This window comes from Leishmania braziliensis, chromosome 21 (assembly GCF_000002845.2).
Source record: "Leishmania braziliensis MHOM/BR/75/M2904 complete genome, chromosome 21".
In the NCBI taxonomy this organism is placed as follows: Eukaryota; Euglenozoa; class Kinetoplastea; order Trypanosomatida; family Trypanosomatidae; genus Leishmania; species Leishmania braziliensis.
Window position 1 is genome coordinate 299,146 of NC_009313.2, and position 18,420 is coordinate 317,565.

General features: G+C 59.1%; 5 protein-coding genes across 5 annotated transcripts; all 5 read left to right on the plus strand.

The window, feature by feature from the left end:
- Window positions 1-1,112: 1,112 nt before the first annotated feature.
- On the plus strand, window positions 1,113-2,390 carry LBRM_21_0980 (conserved hypothetical protein; the record flags this gene model as incomplete). Its single annotated transcript, XM_001564753.2, has 1 exon — window positions 1,113-2,390. One exon carries the CDS (start codon window positions 1,113-1,115, stop codon window positions 2,388-2,390), a length of 1,278 nt encoding a protein of 425 aa, XP_001564803.2.
- Window positions 2,391-3,096: 706 nt separating this feature from the next.
- Window positions 3,097-3,732, plus strand: HGPRT (hypoxanthine-guanine phosphoribosyltransferase; the record flags this gene model as incomplete). Its single annotated transcript, XM_001564754.1, has 1 exon — window positions 3,097-3,732. The coding sequence occupies one exon, from the start codon at window positions 3,097-3,099 to the stop codon at window positions 3,730-3,732; it is 636 nt and encodes a 211-aa protein (XP_001564804.1).
- A 1,523-nt stretch (window positions 3,733-5,255) lies between these two features.
- On the plus strand, window positions 5,256-5,978 carry XRPT (xanthine phosphoribosyltransferase; the record flags this gene model as incomplete). Its single annotated transcript, XM_001564755.1, has 1 exon — window positions 5,256-5,978. One exon carries the CDS (start codon window positions 5,256-5,258, stop codon window positions 5,976-5,978), a length of 723 nt encoding a protein of 240 aa, XP_001564805.1.
- A 3,511-nt stretch (window positions 5,979-9,489) lies between these two features.
- On the plus strand, window positions 9,490-16,515 carry LBRM_21_1010 (conserved hypothetical protein; the record flags this gene model as incomplete). Its single annotated transcript, XM_001564756.1, has 1 exon — window positions 9,490-16,515. One exon carries the CDS (start codon window positions 9,490-9,492, stop codon window positions 16,513-16,515), a length of 7,026 nt encoding a protein of 2,341 aa, XP_001564806.1.
- Window positions 16,516-17,156: 641 nt separating this feature from the next.
- On the plus strand, window positions 17,157-18,032 carry LBRM_21_1020 (conserved hypothetical protein; the record flags this gene model as incomplete). The annotated part of the gene is made up of 1 exon (XM_001564757.1): window positions 17,157-18,032. One exon carries the CDS (start codon window positions 17,157-17,159, stop codon window positions 18,030-18,032), a length of 876 nt encoding a protein of 291 aa, XP_001564807.1.
- Between the last annotated feature and the right edge of the window lie 388 nt (window positions 18,033-18,420).

The window sequence follows — 18,420 nt, forward strand, 5'->3', positions numbered from 1 at the left end:
TTTTCCCCCCCCCCTTTCCAGCCCACGCACCCGTGTTGCACCATAGGCGCACGCGTGCCAGTGGGGGGTTGGGGGGGGGGGCTGCTCACTCATTTTTCCTTTCTTCGTCTGGTGTGGGTATGGATGAAATAATAAAATGTGCAGCACGAGCCGACGACAGCACCTGCAACGACGAAAAGGGGAGCCTTCGCTCTGTAGCCTTCTGCCAATCCTCCCCCTCCTGTGAGAGGACGGGGCCTCCTTGTAGGTGAGACTGAGTGCGCCGTATGCGGTGCGCTGGGGCCACCCCCCGTTGCACCGGCAAGCCCAATCGGCATCGAATGCGCTCTGGGGGCCTTTTTTTCTTTGCCTCTCCTCACACCTTCCCTCTCTCGCAACGGACTTTAGGTCAGCACCGGTGATTCCTCTTGCGTGTATGTTTTACAAGGTAGTCTCTCCCTCCCTCGCTCTCTCTACTCTATCCTCTCGCATTTTAGCGTCGCTGCCCCGGCACCATTCACTGTCACAGCGTCCTCGTGTATTTCTCTCTTCCTCTCTCTAGCTCCCTCATCGTGGTGTACTACGAAAGGGGAGCGATACGAGAGGGAGGGATTGGAGCGGACGACTTTTAGGCAGCGGTTGGCTGAGCGTCTGTGTGTGCTTCAGGTAGAGGAGATGAGTGCGCCATGGGAGTTCCTGAACGAGAGGGACTGGCTGGAGGCGCATCAAGTGCTTCTCGCTGACATATTTGTACAGCATTAGCAGCTGAACTGAGGCTTCATCAAGAGGCAAGAGTGGTTGTGGGGATGGTGGTGGGGGTGAGTCGATGCTGACCCGCCACTCTTCTTCCCTTCAACACGGCCTGTGAGAAGGGCGCGAGAGGGTGAGGGGGGAGGTTGGATGGAGAAGCACGCAACACCTGCATCGATGGAGGCCGCGACGTCCTCCATACCGCCTCTCTCTTTCTCAGACGCTTTATCTCTGCTGCTTTCAGCTCCAGAACAAGTACGAGACACAAAACACACACCTACATACGCACGTGGGTGTGTAACTCACGACGAGAAGACCACAAACCCGCCAGTCTTCGAGAGTCAAGTGAACTGTTATTACTGCTGCTGACACTGTTGATGCTGATGCCGCATCAACAACTTCTCTTCCCGTTTCTCCCTCTCTATGCGTCTCTTCGATGTGGTGAAAGGAAAAAAAAACGTGGAAGGTGTCCGCATATTCATAAGCTCGACGCACCAGTCGCACGCACTCACACATACCTGTCCTGTGTGTTGCTGTCGCACCTCATCCCTCAAGAGTGTGCGACTCGCAGAGATCTTCTCGAGCCTGGGCATCATTCTCTCTTTATGATTTCTCCGTGCAGCAGCACCGAAACACGTCGGCGCACTGCTGCTAGGGCAGTACAGAGGAAAGCTTGCCAAATAATGCTCCGTCTCTCGCTTCGCCATCTCGCCGCTTCCACTGGTGGCTTCTCGTCTGCCGCGTTTATCGGCGACGACGGCGGTACTTACAACAGACTTAAGAATGAGCAGGAGCGACTGATGCACGATCATCAGCAAGAGCGCGCGGAGGTGCAAGAGCAACAGTACCATCACAGAGGAGGTGGCGCCCAGGACGCCGGCACTTCAGCTTCTGCTTCGATGTCATCCTCGTTCTCCTGGGATGAGACGTGCTCTCCAACTGGCTTTCATGGCACAAAGGGCAGCAGCAGCAGCAGCGGTGGCAGTAGTGGCAGCGGTACCACCTCCCATGGTACCGCAGCCGAAGAACCCCTTGAGCGACCGACGATTGACACCTACCGCGCCATGACGGACAGTGAGCTCATCGAGACACTGCGGACCCGCGACGCGCAGATTCATCACCTGCGTGCCATCTACGAGACCTTTCACTACGAAGCAGACAGGCATCTCCGCAAGATGATCTTCGACTACCACGATAAGACGATGCAGCTGTCGCAAGTGCACGGGCGCATGCAGCAGGCCTCGCTGGAGATCAACCGCGCGGCCCTTTCGAAGATGCGTGATCAGCAGGATATGATGACACGTGACAAGCGCATCATCTTCACAATTTGCACGCTGTGGACGCTGATCTTCTGGGTGTGGGTACGTCGCCACTACGTGAAGCGGCGTGAGCTGGAGCGGGAGCCGCTTGAGGGGCGGGAGTGGGCTCAGATGAGCCCCTCCATCACCGGCGCCGGAAGCTACAACGACAACTTTTTTGGCAGCAACAAGCGCAATGCGCGTTTTAGGGAGACGGCGTGGGAGCGGGAGCTGCGGGAGCGTCGTGAGGCGCAAGACCTCCGAGAGCAGCAGCGCACCCTTCTTCAGAATCAAACGGAGCTGCAGAAGGCCGTGGCAGCGCAGCGGGCGCAGCAGCAGCCGGATCGGAGGAGTGACTCTTGATGAATGCAGGAGGGGGAGAGAGATGCATGTCTATAATAAGTGAAGGGACGAATGATAGCGGTCTCTTACGCTTTCCCTACGCACTTCTTCTCTGTGCTCTTCCTCCACTGACTGTATTGCAGTTCTTCTCGCACTTCGATCTCTACCCCCCTGACCCCCGGCAGATGTGCGTGCGTGCGCGTTTGTCCTCTTTGCTGCTTTGAAGTGAGAGGTGGGAGAAACATCCTAAAGAGAGAAGAGGAAGTGGAGGTACGTGAGGTGAAGAAGAGAACGCCCACTTGCGGAGTGTGAGGAGTTGTCTCAAGCTAAGTCAGCGTCCCCCGCTCTCCGGCGGTGACAAAGGTCGAGGAAGGAGGGAGACAATAAAAAGGATGGCTCGCAACCCCCCGCTCTGCAGACAGCGCGTGCTTTACAGGAGGCGTGTGCGACGCTGCATCGAAGGTGTGTGTGTGTGTGTGTGTTGATGTGATGCTACCTCATCTGTCATTGTCTTCGCTGCCATGGCCAGACAAGGGAGTTCACGTGTGCGTGCGCCCATATATATATATATATATATATATATATATATGCAAATCCCGCACTGCAGCGGCTCAATGACTTTGGTCTCTCTCTCCTTCTCCCCACCACTCTCTCACCCCCCCCCCCCCGGTACAGCAGCATCCGTCACGCATCGGGCCCCCCTTTCTCTTCACCTTTACTATTCTCCATGAGCGGCTGGACCAAGTCCCCCTTCGGCCCTGCTGGTGCGGCGGGACCGCGCAGCTACCCGATGTCAGCCCGCACGGTCATCACGCAGGAGCAGGTGTGGGCAGCCACGGCGCAGTGCGCCAAGACGATTGCGCAAGACTACGAAAAGTTCAAGTTAGCCCCAGAGAACCCGCTCTACCTGCTGTGCGTGCTGAAGGGCAGCTTCATCTTCACAGCTGACCTCGCCCGCTTTCTCGCCGACGAGGGTGTTCCGGTGCGGGTGGAGTTCATTTGTGCCAGCTCGTATGGCGAAGGCGTGGAAACATCTGGCCAGGTGCGCATGCTCCTTGACGTGCGCGACTCCGTGGAGGATCGCCATATTTTGATTGTCGAGGACATCGTCGACAGTGCCATCACACTGCAGTACCTGATGCGGTTCATGCTCGCCAAAAGGCCGGCCTCACTCAAGACGGTGGTGCTGCTGGACAAGCCGTCGAGGCGCAAGGTGAAGTTGCTAGTCGACTACCCCATCATCAGGGTCCCCGATGTGTTTGTGATCGGCTACGGCATGGACTTCGCTGAGTCGTACCGCGAGCTGCGCGATGTCTGCGAGCTCAAGAAGGAGTACTACCTGAAGCCGACGAGCAAGCTGTAGTTGTGATGAGTTGCCACTCGTGCCGGTAGGAAAGCTTGTCCGCTTCTCTCTCTGTCTGTGCTTTTTCACGAGCATCCACGCAGACATACCGACAAGCATGCACGCAACTCGAGGCAAGAGCGAGGTTGCAGCGCACAAGTGTGAGGCTCAGTCATGAGTGCAGCTGCGTAAATCAGCAGAACTGCAGTGACGCACAGTGGCGGCTACGCGCTGATTTTTTCTCCTTTTCGTTTTCTCTCGTCTCACGGCATTGTGGCCTCAGCGGTGGTGCTATTACTGAGCGCGTCGAGGAGGGGGGAGCTAGCTTCTTAATAAGCGAGTGGGAGGGGGGAGGGAGAGAGTGAGACTGAAGCTGTACGCAATACGGCGACGCAGAATATCAGTTAGCCTTCTCCATGGGTGCAGCGCGAGGTCGGCGAAAGCCTGGTGTGGTGGTGGGAGTGGGCTGTCTGTGGCATAGTGTTGTAAAAAATTGGCTAAGGGTGGTGCTGAAGCAGAGCGAGGAGTGAAGGGAAGAGGCGGACGCAGCGACAGGGACGCGCGTGTGTGCGACTGCTCAACGTGCTGCATCATCTCTCTCTTTTTCGCTTGGTAACTGCTGTGTACGTCTGCTCTTCTCTGCCCCCCCCCCCCCCCCTCCTCGTTGGCGCCTCTCTCCCCGCAAGTCTCTGTAGTTTCATCCCCGTTTCCTCTCCTCCTCTTCCTCGGACAACTCATCTCCTCTGTCTCTTTAGGTGCCGTTCGCTATCCCTCACCTCTTCCCCTTATCGCTCGAAGATGTGTACTTGATACTAACACCGCATAATGGAATCGTAAGAAAAACAACATGAAGAGGAGAGCGGACACTACACGCCCCCCCCCCCCTCTCTCCCCACGCGCTCAGCGATGATGTTGATTGTGGCTGTGGCCATGGCAGCTGTTGCTGTTCTTGTTGATAATGAGTGCTATGCTTTGGATGGCCAATACGATTCCGTTCCGCTAATAAGATACAGACATGCATACTCACCCCCCACCACACCCCACACTCCCCCCACACGTTCCACCACTCACTGGCGAAGTAAAAAAAAAAAATGGATAAGCGAAATGTTCTTCTCATTCAGCCATACGCCACATGTCTACCGGCATGTCCCCGCGTGTATAGTCATGCCCCACACGGGAGTAGGCTAGCACAAACAAGTAATGATGTGAGAGGTGGATGAAAGGGGAGAGGGGCAGAGCTAACCCCTTTCCTTTAAACACCGGGTACTACTCCCCCGTGCTCTCTCTGTCTGCACCCCCCCTCTCTCCATACACACACACACACTACACATTCACGCTCATCAGTCTGCATGTCGCGAAGAGGCCTCTCCTCCACTCAAACTGGACAGACATAAAAAAGAAGGAAAAGCGGTCTTGCGTATTAGAGCCTACGCCAGCACGCACCCACTCACAGGTTAGACCAACGCGCACACAGCTCCATTCACGTGCTCTCACGCTAAAAACTGTTAAAGCACGCACGCAATAGGGCGAGAGATCATACAGCAATGTTGTCTAACCACCGTTGCAGCGGCGCCGTGGATGCCCAGGGCAGGGTTTTCGTGGATGGCCGTGAGTACCCCATGGCGTCCAGTATTATCGCCACGGAGGACGTGATCCAGAGCAAAATCAAGGCCATGGCACAGACCATCGCGAATGACTACAAGCTGCTCACTCACCGGGACTGCCGTCTTCCGCCCAACGTGGCGACCGGCATGGAGACGGTTGTATCGGAGGCGCCGATCAGCTACGACAACCCGCTCATCATTGTATCCGTTCTCAAGGGCAGCTATATCTTCACAGCCGACTTCATCCGCTACCTCGGCGACTGTGGCCTACCACACGTTGTCGACTTTGTTCGCTTAACTTCGTATAACGATGGTACACGGAGCACTGGGAGGGTCGCGATGCTGTCGGGTCTTAAGTTCGAGAATCTACGCGGCAAGCACGTGCTGATCGTCGAGGACGTATGCGACTCGGGGCGTACGCTGCACTTTCTGCGCACCAGTATCATCGAGAAGTATCAACCCAAGAGTATCAAGACGCTCGTGATGGTGAACAAGGAGGCAGCGGCGCGCAAGGTAGACTTTGAACCGGAGTATGCCTGCCTTAGCAGCCCCAACAAGTACATTATCGGCTATGGATTTGAGGTGAACGATCGCTACCGTGATCTGCGTCACATCTTAATTCTTCGAGACGGTGAGGCGACTCGCTATCCCGCTAAGCTCTGAGCTCGATGGTACGACCGGAGCGGAGGGGGGAAGGTTGGGGCGGTCGAGTGCACCAGAGTAAACGAAGTAAGGAATCTGCGGACAAGACGCTTGTAGACGTGTGCGTGTGTGTGTGTCCCCAGTCTTTACAAGGTGCGTAGAGTTTGCTGGGGCTAGTACTGCGCTCGACGCAATCTTAACCACAGAGAAGGAGGGTCGGTTAACGATGAGGAGCATTCCTAGCAGCCCCCCATCTACCCACAGACACACACGCACACACACACACACACACACACACACTCACGCACGCACGCACCGATGCACGGAGGCGGCTGTGTCTGGCACTTTCAGTCTTTTAACTGTCGAGGTGTGCATTTTCTCTTTCTGTCGGTCTACTTTGACCGCCCTCAGCTGTGCTCGCTTCAACCCGTTTCTCTCTCTCTCTTGGGTACCGTGAAGCTGGTAGATCAACAGACGGAGAGCGAGCGAGGGAGGGAGGGAGGGAGGGGGGAATGAGCAACTCTCGAGTACACCGCCATCTTCACAGGCACGCACTTGGTGAGGAGGTGGATTGCTTCTTGTTCTGGGAGCGAGTGCGCTGACACTCCTTTCGCTGTTTCTATCGTACCACTTTTCTTCTTTAGGAATCTGTTAAGGGGCGTGTCACACGTCGTCTTCCTATAGGCTGACTCCCCACCTTCAGTGGCTCTCTCTTCCTCCCTTGTATGCGACACAGCCGACCGAGGCAGTAATTTAGCTTCTCCGTGTTTTACTCCCTCCCTCCCTTCTCTCTCCTCTCTCTCTCTTTGTGTTAACGTTGCCCTTCCTGTTCTCTTTCCTCACTACATGTCAGTGTGTCACGTCAATGTCTCTCCAAACCCCCTCTCTTCTTTGTGTCCGTCTCATGCACCGTCCCCGCCGCACTCCAGAAGTTAATCTGAGAGTGGCGAGGCGTGGGGACGATTTTTTCCACACTGGTTGATCTACGGTGTGTCGGCGCACCCTTTCCCCTCCCTCGGTCCTTCTCCAGCATTTTTGTACACGCTCCACCTTTTCCGCTCTACCCCCTCCCCTCCCCCTGACGTACATTCCCTCCCTCTTACCTCATCACGTGTTTCCTTCACTGCCACTTGGGAGGCAGGGGCAGTGACGCCTTGCCTGTTGATGTTTTCTCCCTGGCCGGGGTATTCACACGCGCTCTTCTTCGCTTCCTCTTTTGACTTTTCCTTGACTTCATCGACTTGGAGGAAATCCACACGCACCCACATAAGCGCACTGAACAACAAAAAAAGAGACGCCGCAGCTCGGACCGATGCTCGTAGACGCGCCCCTCCCCCAACCCCTCTCTCCTTCTCTACCTAATCGCCCCTCCCATAGCGTCGTTGCCGAAGGTGGCTGCACAGGAGACGGCAAAGCGATGTGTGTGAGAGGGTGTATAGGGGGCGGCAACGCCTACCTAGCCAGTGCCAGGACAGGCGCAGGTGGCGCTCGCGCGGTTTCATCCCCCCCCTTTCTCTTGCTCACGCACGTGCCCTTTTTATTTCTATTCACTCGCTTCCTCTCGCTCTCTTTTCGTGGATATATCCCCCCGCCTCCCTCCCCCCTCTGCCTGGTTCCATGCGCTGTTGCGCATCTTCATTCAACAACGCGGTCGGCTTCACACCTTGGCGTGCCTGTTTACACCCACACTAAACACCGCCTATCCCTGCGCCGCTCTTCCTCACTCTGCTCGAATCCAACAGGGTACCAAGCTAGTGCACGTCTAGCGCCTGCGAACACGCACACGCGCCCCCCCCCCAAAAAAAAAAGCATCTTAGCCGCGGCGCAGCTTTATCTATCGCTGGCTGAAATTTACTGTTTTTCTTTTTATTTTGCGGCGGCGCACCCTCTCGTCACGTGGCGAGCCTTGTACAGTTGCTGCGGAGTTGTTCGCGGCGCTGTGTGTGTGTGTGTGTGTGCGCACGAAGTGTTATGGCCCTATGAGGGAGTTGCTACACCGTATCCATCTCTCTTTTGCACCTCTTTTGCGTCCGTGTCGCGAACTGTGCTTCGCCATTGGTTCGTGCTGATTCGCGCCTGTGTTTTTTCCCCTCCGTCGGCCGTATGAGTGCTGATGTCGCTGGGCGCATGAACTCACTTGTGAACCCCCTCTCGCTCATCTTCCGTCCTCGCGCACGTGAGCTTGCACGGGTGCACAACCACGCACACCAAAGTACGCACGCCAGCCGACGTGCGTTTCTTTTCTTCGTTCTTTCCAGTGCTTACCACCACCGTCGTTCAGTACTGGAAAGAACGAAGGGCTATATAGCACAGTAAAAGGCGCGCCTTGGACCGTGAATGCCGATGGCTGATCTCCTCCTCGCCTTCTCACTTTCCCCTCCCTACGCCAGCGAGTGCGAATGAGCCGGTCCCTGCGGTAATCAGCAGCAGTGGAACTCCGAGCAGCCCTTTTATATTGTTGTTGTGCTCTTTTCGTGTGTCTTTCGAGCGCTTTTCTCTCGAGGACATCGGCAGTGCGACACGATTCTCTCTCTCTCTCTGTGTGCGTCTGTGGGGCGAGACGATTGAGGCTTTGTTTTTGCTTTTTTCTCCAGAGGAAGCTCGATCCTTTACTCGGCCCCTCCGTGCCTCTTCGAGTACTGCCTTGCTGCTGAGAAGGGAAGGGGGGCCGCCGTGGCCATATGGCTCATTTTTTTTTCCTTAGTTCCGCTCTCTCTCTCTCTCTGTGTGTCTCCCGAGTACGTCTCGCTCAGCTGACCTCCTCCCTTCCCTCCCCCCCCTCTCCTCTTTCGCTCTCTTCCTACAGTGGCGAGCGAAAAAAAGAAGAGACACGGGCGCTCGCCGTATAACGCGCTGCGGTGAGTCGCTCGACTCTCTGCCGAGTCGTTTCATCTCACGAAGGCGCATTACGTTCTTCAACTTCGCGCCTCCCTCCTGTGCCTCGTCTCTCTCTCTCTCTCTTGGACTTCCGGTGCGTCTATCGCGCGGGAGCGGACAAGTCGACTTGACGGAGGCGGCGTGCACGTAGTGGTTGCTGTGAAGACACACACACACACACACACACCATCCTCTCCCTCAGCCGCCCCTCCTTCCCCCCGTTCAACCTCATCCGAGAGCGCATCAGAGTCAAAAGACGACGAGGACGACGGTGAGACGGAGGGCAGGTGAGCGCATTAGCTCTCCAGTTTATTTGCCATACAATAGGGCAAACAAGCGCAGCCGAAGGCACACACGGTCTCGATCTCTTCTCCTCTCGCTCCTTTCCTTTCTTTTCTTCAGCTGGCCACCGTCTTGTTGTGTGGGAGGAGGGTTTTCTCCGTTGCTTCTCGCGGGGTTGCTGCCTTCAGCTTTCTCCCTCTTCATCTCGCTCCCCCGCTGTATTGTGGCGTGTGTGTGTGTGTGTGCGTGTGCGGTAGGTGTTGTTGCGCTTTGCCGCGTACTTTGCCTTCTCTCTTGTATTTCGTGTCTTGTTCTTCCACCGCTTGCTCTCTCCCTCTCCCTGCGCCTTCTTGACGGTCTACTACCTTGTGTGATGGATGACCTGCCTTGCTGGCCGCGTTACCGACCGATCCGCGTGATCGGTCAGGGCGGCTTTGGCACAGTGTACCTCTGCGTTGACACGGAGCCGACCAGCATTATGTATGAGCAGCAGGTGGCTGTCAAGGCCGTCTCGCTCAACAACTTTTCCGATGAGGAGGTGCTCATGGCGATGTCAGAGGTGTCGCTGCTGAGGAATATTGGGCACCCTAACATAATCACCTACTACGACTCGTTTCTGCACGATGAGGATGAGTCAGTGCAGCCACGGAAGGGAAGCACCACGCTCGTTTCACAGCCTCATGGCGACGACATCGCCGCAGCTGGGGAGGCCTTTCGATCGCAGTGGCTCTGTCTTGTGACGGAGTACATGGATGGCGGCGACCTTGCTTCGCTGCTGCGGCAGTACAGCGGCCAAGGACTGAGCGGCACCGGCAGTGTGCACCAATGCATAACGTTGAGAACAGAGGAGACGACCACCGGAGTGCACAAGCTGCATGGATCGTCCGCTGCTGTATCAGACAACGCTGCTACAGGCGTCGATCAAGCGGCAGCGAGTGGGGAGGACTGGGCGAGTCGCAGCCGACGACACCGCCAGCGCCTCGCAGCGACTCTCCGCTCCGCCCCGCATCCACCGGCATCGACGTGTTCCACAGCAGTGAAGGTAACCGCGATGCGGTGGGACGGCCTTGGCACTTCCTCCGGCCAGACGTGGATGTCTGACGCACCGGAGGCAGCGATGCCCGCTACCCCGCTTGGGGCCACCGAATTGGAGGCAGCTGGTGTGGTGCGTTGTGGTAGCTGCAGCAGCATCCGAAAACCCATTACGACCGCCAGCAATGCTACCGTCGGCTCTGCCGGCACGAGCCCGCCGTACCTCGCCAGCTTAAGTGGTAATGCTGAGGTTGCCGCTGCTGGCCGCGCCTCTGACCCGTGTGAACCCCAGCTCCCGCCTCTGCCGAATCAGCTGTGGCTTGAATCCTTCCTAATCACAGACATTGCAAAGCAGTGCCTCGATGCTTTAGCCTACTTGCATGCGCTGTGCATCGTCCACCGCGACATCAAGCCGTCCAACATATACGTCTCAAAGCGCGACGGCATCGTTAAGATCGGTGATTTTGGCGTGTCGAAGTTGCTGCAACCCGCGGAGCCCTTTACGACGACGTTTGTGGGGACCCCGTTTTACCTCTGCCCTGAGCTCTGCCTGGGTGACCCCTACTCCTTCGGTGCCGACATCTGGGCACTTGGTGTGATCCTGTATGAACTCTACTGCCTGAAGCTACCCTTCACCTCTGACAACGTGCTAGCGCAGATCTACGTCATCACGGAAGGCACCTATGACACTGCCGCGCTGAGCACGCCGCATGCCTTCGCAGAGCCTCAGCTGGCCGTGCTGGAGACGCTCTACGGCCCTTCCTTTCTCCGCTCTGAGCAGCTGCTGCACTCCCTTGTCGTGAGTATGGTTAGTCAGATGCTGCGGGTTGACCCAGCAGAGCGCCCCTCAGCTGAAGAGCTGCTAACTGGCGTGTTCGGCGCCGGCGGCACGTCACGGTGCGGCTCGAGCGCAGGTCTCCTGGCCACCTCGGTGACGCCGACACCGCTGCACCGCCCCCGACCCACCGGTGTACTAGCCTGCGGCACCGTCTCCACCCCTTCGCAGCGCGGGTCATCATCCGCTGCCGCAGCTGGGGAAATAGCGCCAACCACGTCGCAAGCGTCGCTCAACCGCTTAGGTCCTTTAGCAAGTGAGCAGCACGCTCTGTGGGCAGGCACCCTCGTCGCGGCCGCGTTCAATACTATGCAGCAGCAACAGCAGCCACCAGCAACGCCACCCCCGCACCGGCAGCAAGGAGCATCTCTCGTTTCCTCTACAACTTCCAGGAGTCGCTGCAGCCGCGCGAAGAGGGACGGCGTGGCTAAGGATGTCACTGGCGCGCACTCCACCCTCGCTGTTCTCGTGAAGGCGTCTGTTACGGAAACACTCCAAGGTATGCCGCCCGCGCAGCGCGAACGTCTTGGCAGCCGTGCAGCGGCAAAGGAGAGGGGTGAAAGAGAGGAGCATTCACCGGCGATGCTGCCTGTGTCATCGCCAAGATTGACGCCCTCCTTGACGCTCTCCCGTTCTAGCGTGGTGGCCGGCGTGCGAAGCAACAGCGCCAACGGACAAGTCACGCTATTTTCACTGGACCTCGCCGGGCGCGGACGGGCAGAGGTGTTTCCACTGTGCAAGGAGAGCGGCGGTGGTGCCGTCGTCACCTCGCCACCGTCTCTTGACCTTGCTGACTGCACGGCTCTGCATCTGCTTCCTGCAGCACCGTTCCCGCTGGAGCAGCTCTACGACGGTCTCACCAGCATCCGCGAATCTTCCGTGAACGTCAGAGGCACGACTAGAAAGCAGCGTACGGTCGAAGACAAGGGGCCAGTGAGGTCTCCACTAGGGGAGCAGGTCGCACGGCGGTCAGCCTCAGCTTCATTATCCCTGTGGGCAGCTGACACGCCACGTGTCGAGTGCAGCCGCTACGAGGAGGAGGATGCGCTAAACCATCCCATCGGCGCGCAGACATGCAGTGAGATGATGGAGCTGGTGGAGAACATTCCGTGGCTCAAGAATGCCGAGGTCTTCTCCGCCATTCCGCTCTCCGCCGGCTGTGACAACGTTATGCTTGTTGAGCGCGCGAATCGAAGCTCTGTGTCTGCAATCGTCCATGACGGCGTGGTAAACTCTGCCACCGGCAACACAGCAGCTGGCAATGCCCAGGAGTGGGCAGAGGATGCTGCTGCTGCGTCGAAGAATTCGCACACTGCGCCGTACCAGCAGCAGCCGCGCCTGTCAGCGACACCGCCGTCATCGCTGCTGCGGCCACCGCACAATCCGGCTCAGCCGCAACGGTGTCAGTGGGGTGGAGGTGAGCTCGCTGATCCAGGAAGTGGGACGGACAGCATACGGATGTTCTCGGATCCCCTGCTGCCGGTAAACTACGCCGGGGTCGTCTTTCGCCCAACTTCATGTGTCGAGGTGACAACAATCAGCCCCACTGCGAGAACCAGGGGAGGCAACAGCAGCCCTCTTAGCTCACAATCCCCGTTCCAGAGAGGCACCTCCGCCACTGTGGGGAGGACCGAGGCGGAGAGCATACCGTCAGTGTGGCAGCGCCGCGTCTCAGGTGGGGTCACTGCTGGGAGTGAGCAGTCGTCATCCACCCCAGCCGCCCCGCGCCGCGGAAGTGTGTCGCTGGCTGCCTTGTCCACGACAGTACTGACAGGGACGCCAGCGCTGCCAGCCTCGCGCGCAGGCAAGTCGCAGACGGCACCGGATGCCAGCGATCCCACGTCTCCGTCGCCGTCGCTGCAACCGAGCGGAGGCGCGGACAAGCAGCGGACAGTGGGAACGATGGTAGGCGTAGTTACTTCTGCCTTGCGCCCGTGGTTGTTCTCATCCTCCGGTCGTGAGCCCACAGTGAACAATGCTGCTAGTGAGGCGCGCCTGCGGCCGGTCAGTGCCGCACAAACGAACACTGCAGCGACGCCATCGGCGAGCGGGGTAGCACTGCCTACCCCCAAAGCGCGTTCTCCTGGCCGCTGCGAGGGCTACTCTGCCACTGAGTTGGAGGCCCTCCTGCGGAGGAAGCTGCTTGCCCACTATCAGCGGCGTCAGCGGAAGTTGGGTGCGCAGCGAGCCCACCATGCAGCGCAGGAGGCGGCCAAGACCGCAGCCTGTGCAAAGCTGAAGGCGTTGTATGACGAGGCCTTCGCTTCTCGACTCGGAGCGGCGCCATTGGACGCAGGCTGCACCACCACGTACCACTCCAGCGTCACTGTGGATGGCTTTCCAGAGGTGCCACACGAGATCGGCATCGACGCTAACGAGCGCACGAGGGCTGCAAATGGCTCGGCTGAGGGCGGAGAGTACTTCGCGAGAGATGCCGCCCTGGCGACATCCCCCGCACGCGCGGCGACGCAGCTGCCTCTACTGGAGGCGAAAACCTTTGCCAAGGGCGCGCATGCTGCACTGCTCTCGCCGAAGGAAGGGGTGTTTCCACCGCCGCCGTCGGTCCCATTCTCTCATGACTTGCCGATTCTGTTTTCACTCGATGCCACGGCGCGACAGGCCGAGACGGAGGAGTTGGCGCTTCAGGCTTTTTCTGCTGCTCATGCCCGTCCTGTGGAGATGCCAGCGGCAGCTGTTCCCGGGACTGAGACGCTAACGGACGGTGGGGGTGAGCGCAAGGACTGGCTCGCTGCGACCCCCGCTGCGCGTCGTGTCCGCGAGGCCGCGTCGCTAGCGGTCGCCGTGGAGCATCAGCGTGCCGCCTTTCGCCACGGCAAGGCTCCTACACGGGTGCACGTCGCTCCCCCGTGGCGGCCGCCGCACGACTCACGTGACGTGCCGGGTCTCTGGGAGACGTCCTCGGCGGAGGAGGAGGCAGACGCAGCAGCACGTGGACAACTGGGGCTCCCCGCGCCAGAAAAAGTACGGGAGGAAGTGCGGTGGCGCTGGAGTGCGCCGCCTTCTGACCGGGATGACACGACGGGGACGACATCCGAGGACGAAGAGATAGAGGCGTCATCGTCTCGCACCGCCTTTTCATCCGTTACGTCTTCGACCTCGACGTCGCTGGCGCCGTCGTGGGTGTCGTTAGCGTCGGTGTCTCGAGCCGATACCCTCGACGTACCTCAGCAAACTCCAAAGGAGTCTTTCATTGCTGCGGCAACACTAACGGGTGTGTGGCAGCGCGTGGCAAGTCGGAGACTCGCGCGTAGCGAGCGTAAGTTGGGTGGTGGTATGGCTGGCTCGCTGCATGGCTCTGGCAATGCTCGCTTTCAAGAGCAGTGGGCATCCTCGCTGCAGGGATCTCTCATGCCACCGAAGCTTAACAACTTGGACAGTGGTAGCAGAGATGAACACGCACGCGACGACGAGAGCGCATGGGAGTCTTTGAGTGTGCCGAGTTTCGTGGTCGCGTCGGCAAAGGCGGCGGCGGAGGCGAGTGACGGAAGAGGTGAGACAGGCTCGGCCTCTCCCAGCTCCGCCTCGACTCTTTCCTCCATCACGTCGGCATCGCACTGCTCTGCTAACCACAGCGCCCTTGATTCGAGCCACCTGCACCACACCAAGGGCGGAGAGCGGAAAGACGTGGGCGGCAGCTCAGAAGACGACGACAGCAGCGCCGACAGCAGCTCTGACAGTGCGCTGTCCTCGACAGCAGGGGCGGTGTCTCACTCATTTGATGACGTCCCCTCCTCGACGGACACCGGCTACGCTGGGGCAGAAGCCCGTGCGGCAGAAATGAAGACGGAGAGCGATGACGACGAGGAGGACGACATGTCGTACACGTACACGGTGCAGCTGGACGCAGAGACGGGGCGGCGCTACTTCGAATACGTGTGCCCTGTAGCAGTGGAGGTGGTAGGCGCATTGCCAGGCGGTTATCGTGTCGTGTCGGCGGAAGCGGCCTTGCGCGCTCTGGACTCCGCTGTGGCGGCTCCCTTCTCCGCAACACTGGTGCCCGCTAGCGGGCATCACATCATAAAGCAAGACAGCGGTGGGCTGGCGACGCGAATGCTGACCGTGGAGGCGCTGAGGTTGTCCGCAATACCGAGGCTTTGCGAGGGCGGCAACGATACGGCGACCGAGAGTGGCAGTATCAGCAACGGCTTCGGCCAAGGCAAGGGATCCCTGGTCGGTGGGGGCTACTGTGCCACGTGTCAGGAGGCCGGTGACTTCGGCGCTGCCGCTGCCTCGCCATCGCCACTTCCGGTTCCCCCTCCATCCACGTCGCTGGTGTCGTTACCCCCGGACGCTGGAGGGACTCTAGACTTCACGGCTACACCAGGGAAACAGCAGAGGCATGCACCGGCAACGGATACCATTGCCTCACCCGAAGGGCCCTCATCGGCACGAGCAGATGCTTTTCACTTGGTTTGCCGTTCTATCGCCAGCCGTCAGCACTATACGACCGCGCGGGGCGCAGTCACATCGTCGAGCCGCAGTACCGATAGCAACAAGGGTGGAGGCAGTGCCACTGCGCGCCTTGGCGGGCTCGCGGCCTCGTTACACTTGAGCGGGGCACCAGTCGAGAAGGTGGCGACACCTCTTTGCCCTTCGCACCTGGCGCTGGCGGCACTTTCCGAGAACACCACGGCGAAAGTGCGCACGCCATTGACTCACTTCTCTTCAGCTGAATCTACCTCGACCTTAGTGAATGCAGGGGTACTCCCCGTCTCCACGAGTGCCTTGGCCAATGCTGATGGCCGTGTGTCGCAGGGTTTCCTGTGTGACCAGGCTCGCGCACAAGGCCAGGCAGCTGTGGCTCTGGAGCAGGAGATCGCCGCTGTCGTGGGGGCGACGTGGAGGGTGCGGGTACCATCAAGTCTATCAGCTCCGCCTCTGGGTTCTCCATCAGCGCTGATGCTGAGCAGCCCAGGCCTGGGGCTGGAGAAATCGCAGCAGCAGCACCAATGCACAGCACCGCTCCAGCACATCCGTCTTCCTCTGTCTCTCGCTCTCCGACCACTGAGGCAGCGCACTCGCTTTGTTGGACTCCTGTGGCGTCTGTGGGTGTCCCTGATGGTCAGTGACTTGGCGCTGCGTCGGGTGCTTCTTGATCGTCACAACAGCGCGCCGTCACCTTCTCCGAGGTGCACGTTTGCGGAGGCTTTCGGAGACTGGGTCGCACCCCCTCGCAATGCGGACGCGAATGAGCGGACTGGGGTGGATGTGTCCTTGTCAGACGAGGCGCGCACTAGCCACCGTTTTAGCCGCAGCATCTCCTCCACCGACGACAGCGCGACGGCAGACTCACGGGAGTTGCAGGCGTTGGCTTCTCTTATGCCACCTTCCCATTCCTCGCCGCGCAAGTGGGGACTGTACTACGTGGAGTCGCGCACCCAATGTGCGGTGCAGCTGCGCACCGACGCGGACTGGGCTGTGGTGCGGCGCAAGGTAGGTGAGATGGGCACAATGCTTCCCTTCGTGCGTCTGTACTTGCTGCTTGAGGAGGCGGAGCAGGCCTCCGAGTAGGCGGTGCTGGTGAGAGGAGAGGGCCATCACCGGTGCTTCCTCCACACTTCCTCATTTTCCGGATCGATACGTATGTCTGCTCACGTGCTGGTGCGTCTCTCTCTCTCTCGCTCTCTCTCCCTGTGGGTTTCACCTACCATGACCCTACCATGGTGGTCGTGGTAGGTGGTGGAGAGGCAACGTTGATGCACGTCTCTCTTTCTGTGGGCACAGGCAGCCGTACGCCACCGCCATCACCAAATAACCCCCCCCCTTTTTCTGTCGAGTATGCAATGCCAGCGCACCTCTCTCCTCTCTTTCCATGTCGTCCTTTAGGGCTCACCTTTGGCTTACCCCCCCACGTGTGGTGTGCCCTTCTGCCAATTTCTTCACACACACTTTCCCTCCTTCTCTGTCGTATCCTCCTGCGAGTTTGCCACACCACATCACGTGCGCCTGGCTTGTATGTTTGTTTGTGTGTTCGCGCACCTACGTGTTTCGTGTTCTCCAAATCCCTGCCATCATGCCGGACGGCGCGTCTCAGCAGCGCTTCATTGCTGATTGACCCCCTCCTTCGTTCATCCCACCCTTTCACAACACACGACCGAAGACAGAGAGGGCCATTTTTTCTCCGTTTGCTGCTCGTACCGTTGAAGAGGTCTATGTGGGCATCGTGGAGATCATCGGCCACCCTCGCACCAGAGGCCAGCACAAGCGCGAACGCGGCTGCGTCGCCATCGCCACTGCTGTTCTCTTCTTCTTCGTCCATCGCTGCGTCCCCACAATGGCGGCTGATCTCGACCATCTCGCATAAGGCTTGTCGCCAACTCGCCAAGTACCCAGCGCATTACATCTACATTTCCGCAGTAGCGGGACTCGTGCTCACCGTCACCGGAACTGTTCTCGCTTATCACATTGTACACCGCGGGGAGAGCTGCGAGAGGTATGGGCGCCGGAGCACTGCCTCGCAGACGCTGTCACATGGTGCAGGAACCAGCAGCGGCTGCGCAGCCGGCCAGTCGGGGGGCGTGAAGGGGGCGAAGGCTGCCCAGGTGCGGCGTGGGGCTGAGAAGGGTGACGACGACATTGAGTTTGCCGACCCGGCCGAGCGCGCTTTTTTCTCCTACGTCCATCGAATCAAAACGCAAAAGGAGGCGCCCCTCTTGGCCGCGCTCACCAACCTCGAAACAGCCGCCGCGGAGCTGGTGGAGGTGCGGCGAAGGCACGCTCCTCAGGGCGGCCTCGTCAAGCACGGGGGTAGCGAAGGTGGTGAGGAGCGTGGTCATGATTCGAGCAATGCCCATAGTGACGGTAATCATGATGATGTTAGTGACCATGGCGTCGTGGCTGAGGCACAGGCAAAGGTGTACCGTCTCGCCGCTATCGCGGATGAGCTTCTGACACAGTGGATCTGCAGCCTGGATGGCGTGCCGGTGCGTCAGAGCGAAGCGCTCAAGCAGCAACGAAAGGCCTTGGTGCAGGAGGCAGCCGCCCTAGCGCGGCGCATCTCGCCGCATCTTCCACATATAGAGAAGTAAGCACCGCTTCTCTGTTCTCTCTCACAGCTTCGCCCCTTGCGTTGCCGATGAGGGCGAGCGGGTCCGCAGGCACGCAGCTAAGCTGCCATGGCCATGGCCGAAAAAATGCCACCCACAAGTGTACATGAATAGGGTGAGAAGCGTCGTACACAGTGACGGAGCGGGCGGCGGTGGGTTTCATCGCTGGCGGAGTTGTTGCCTGCGCGTGCGTGTGGGCGCGTCGGTGTAGCGTTTGGTCGACCGGGTGGAGGTGCTTCGCGTAAGGGGGACCAACTGCTCAACCGCCGAGAGAGACACGCGACTCGGCACGTTTTGCGTTCTTTTTTGTTTGTTTGTTTGGCGAGTCACGGCCGACGAGGCCGTGGCAAATTAAGCGCTGCGCCCAGCA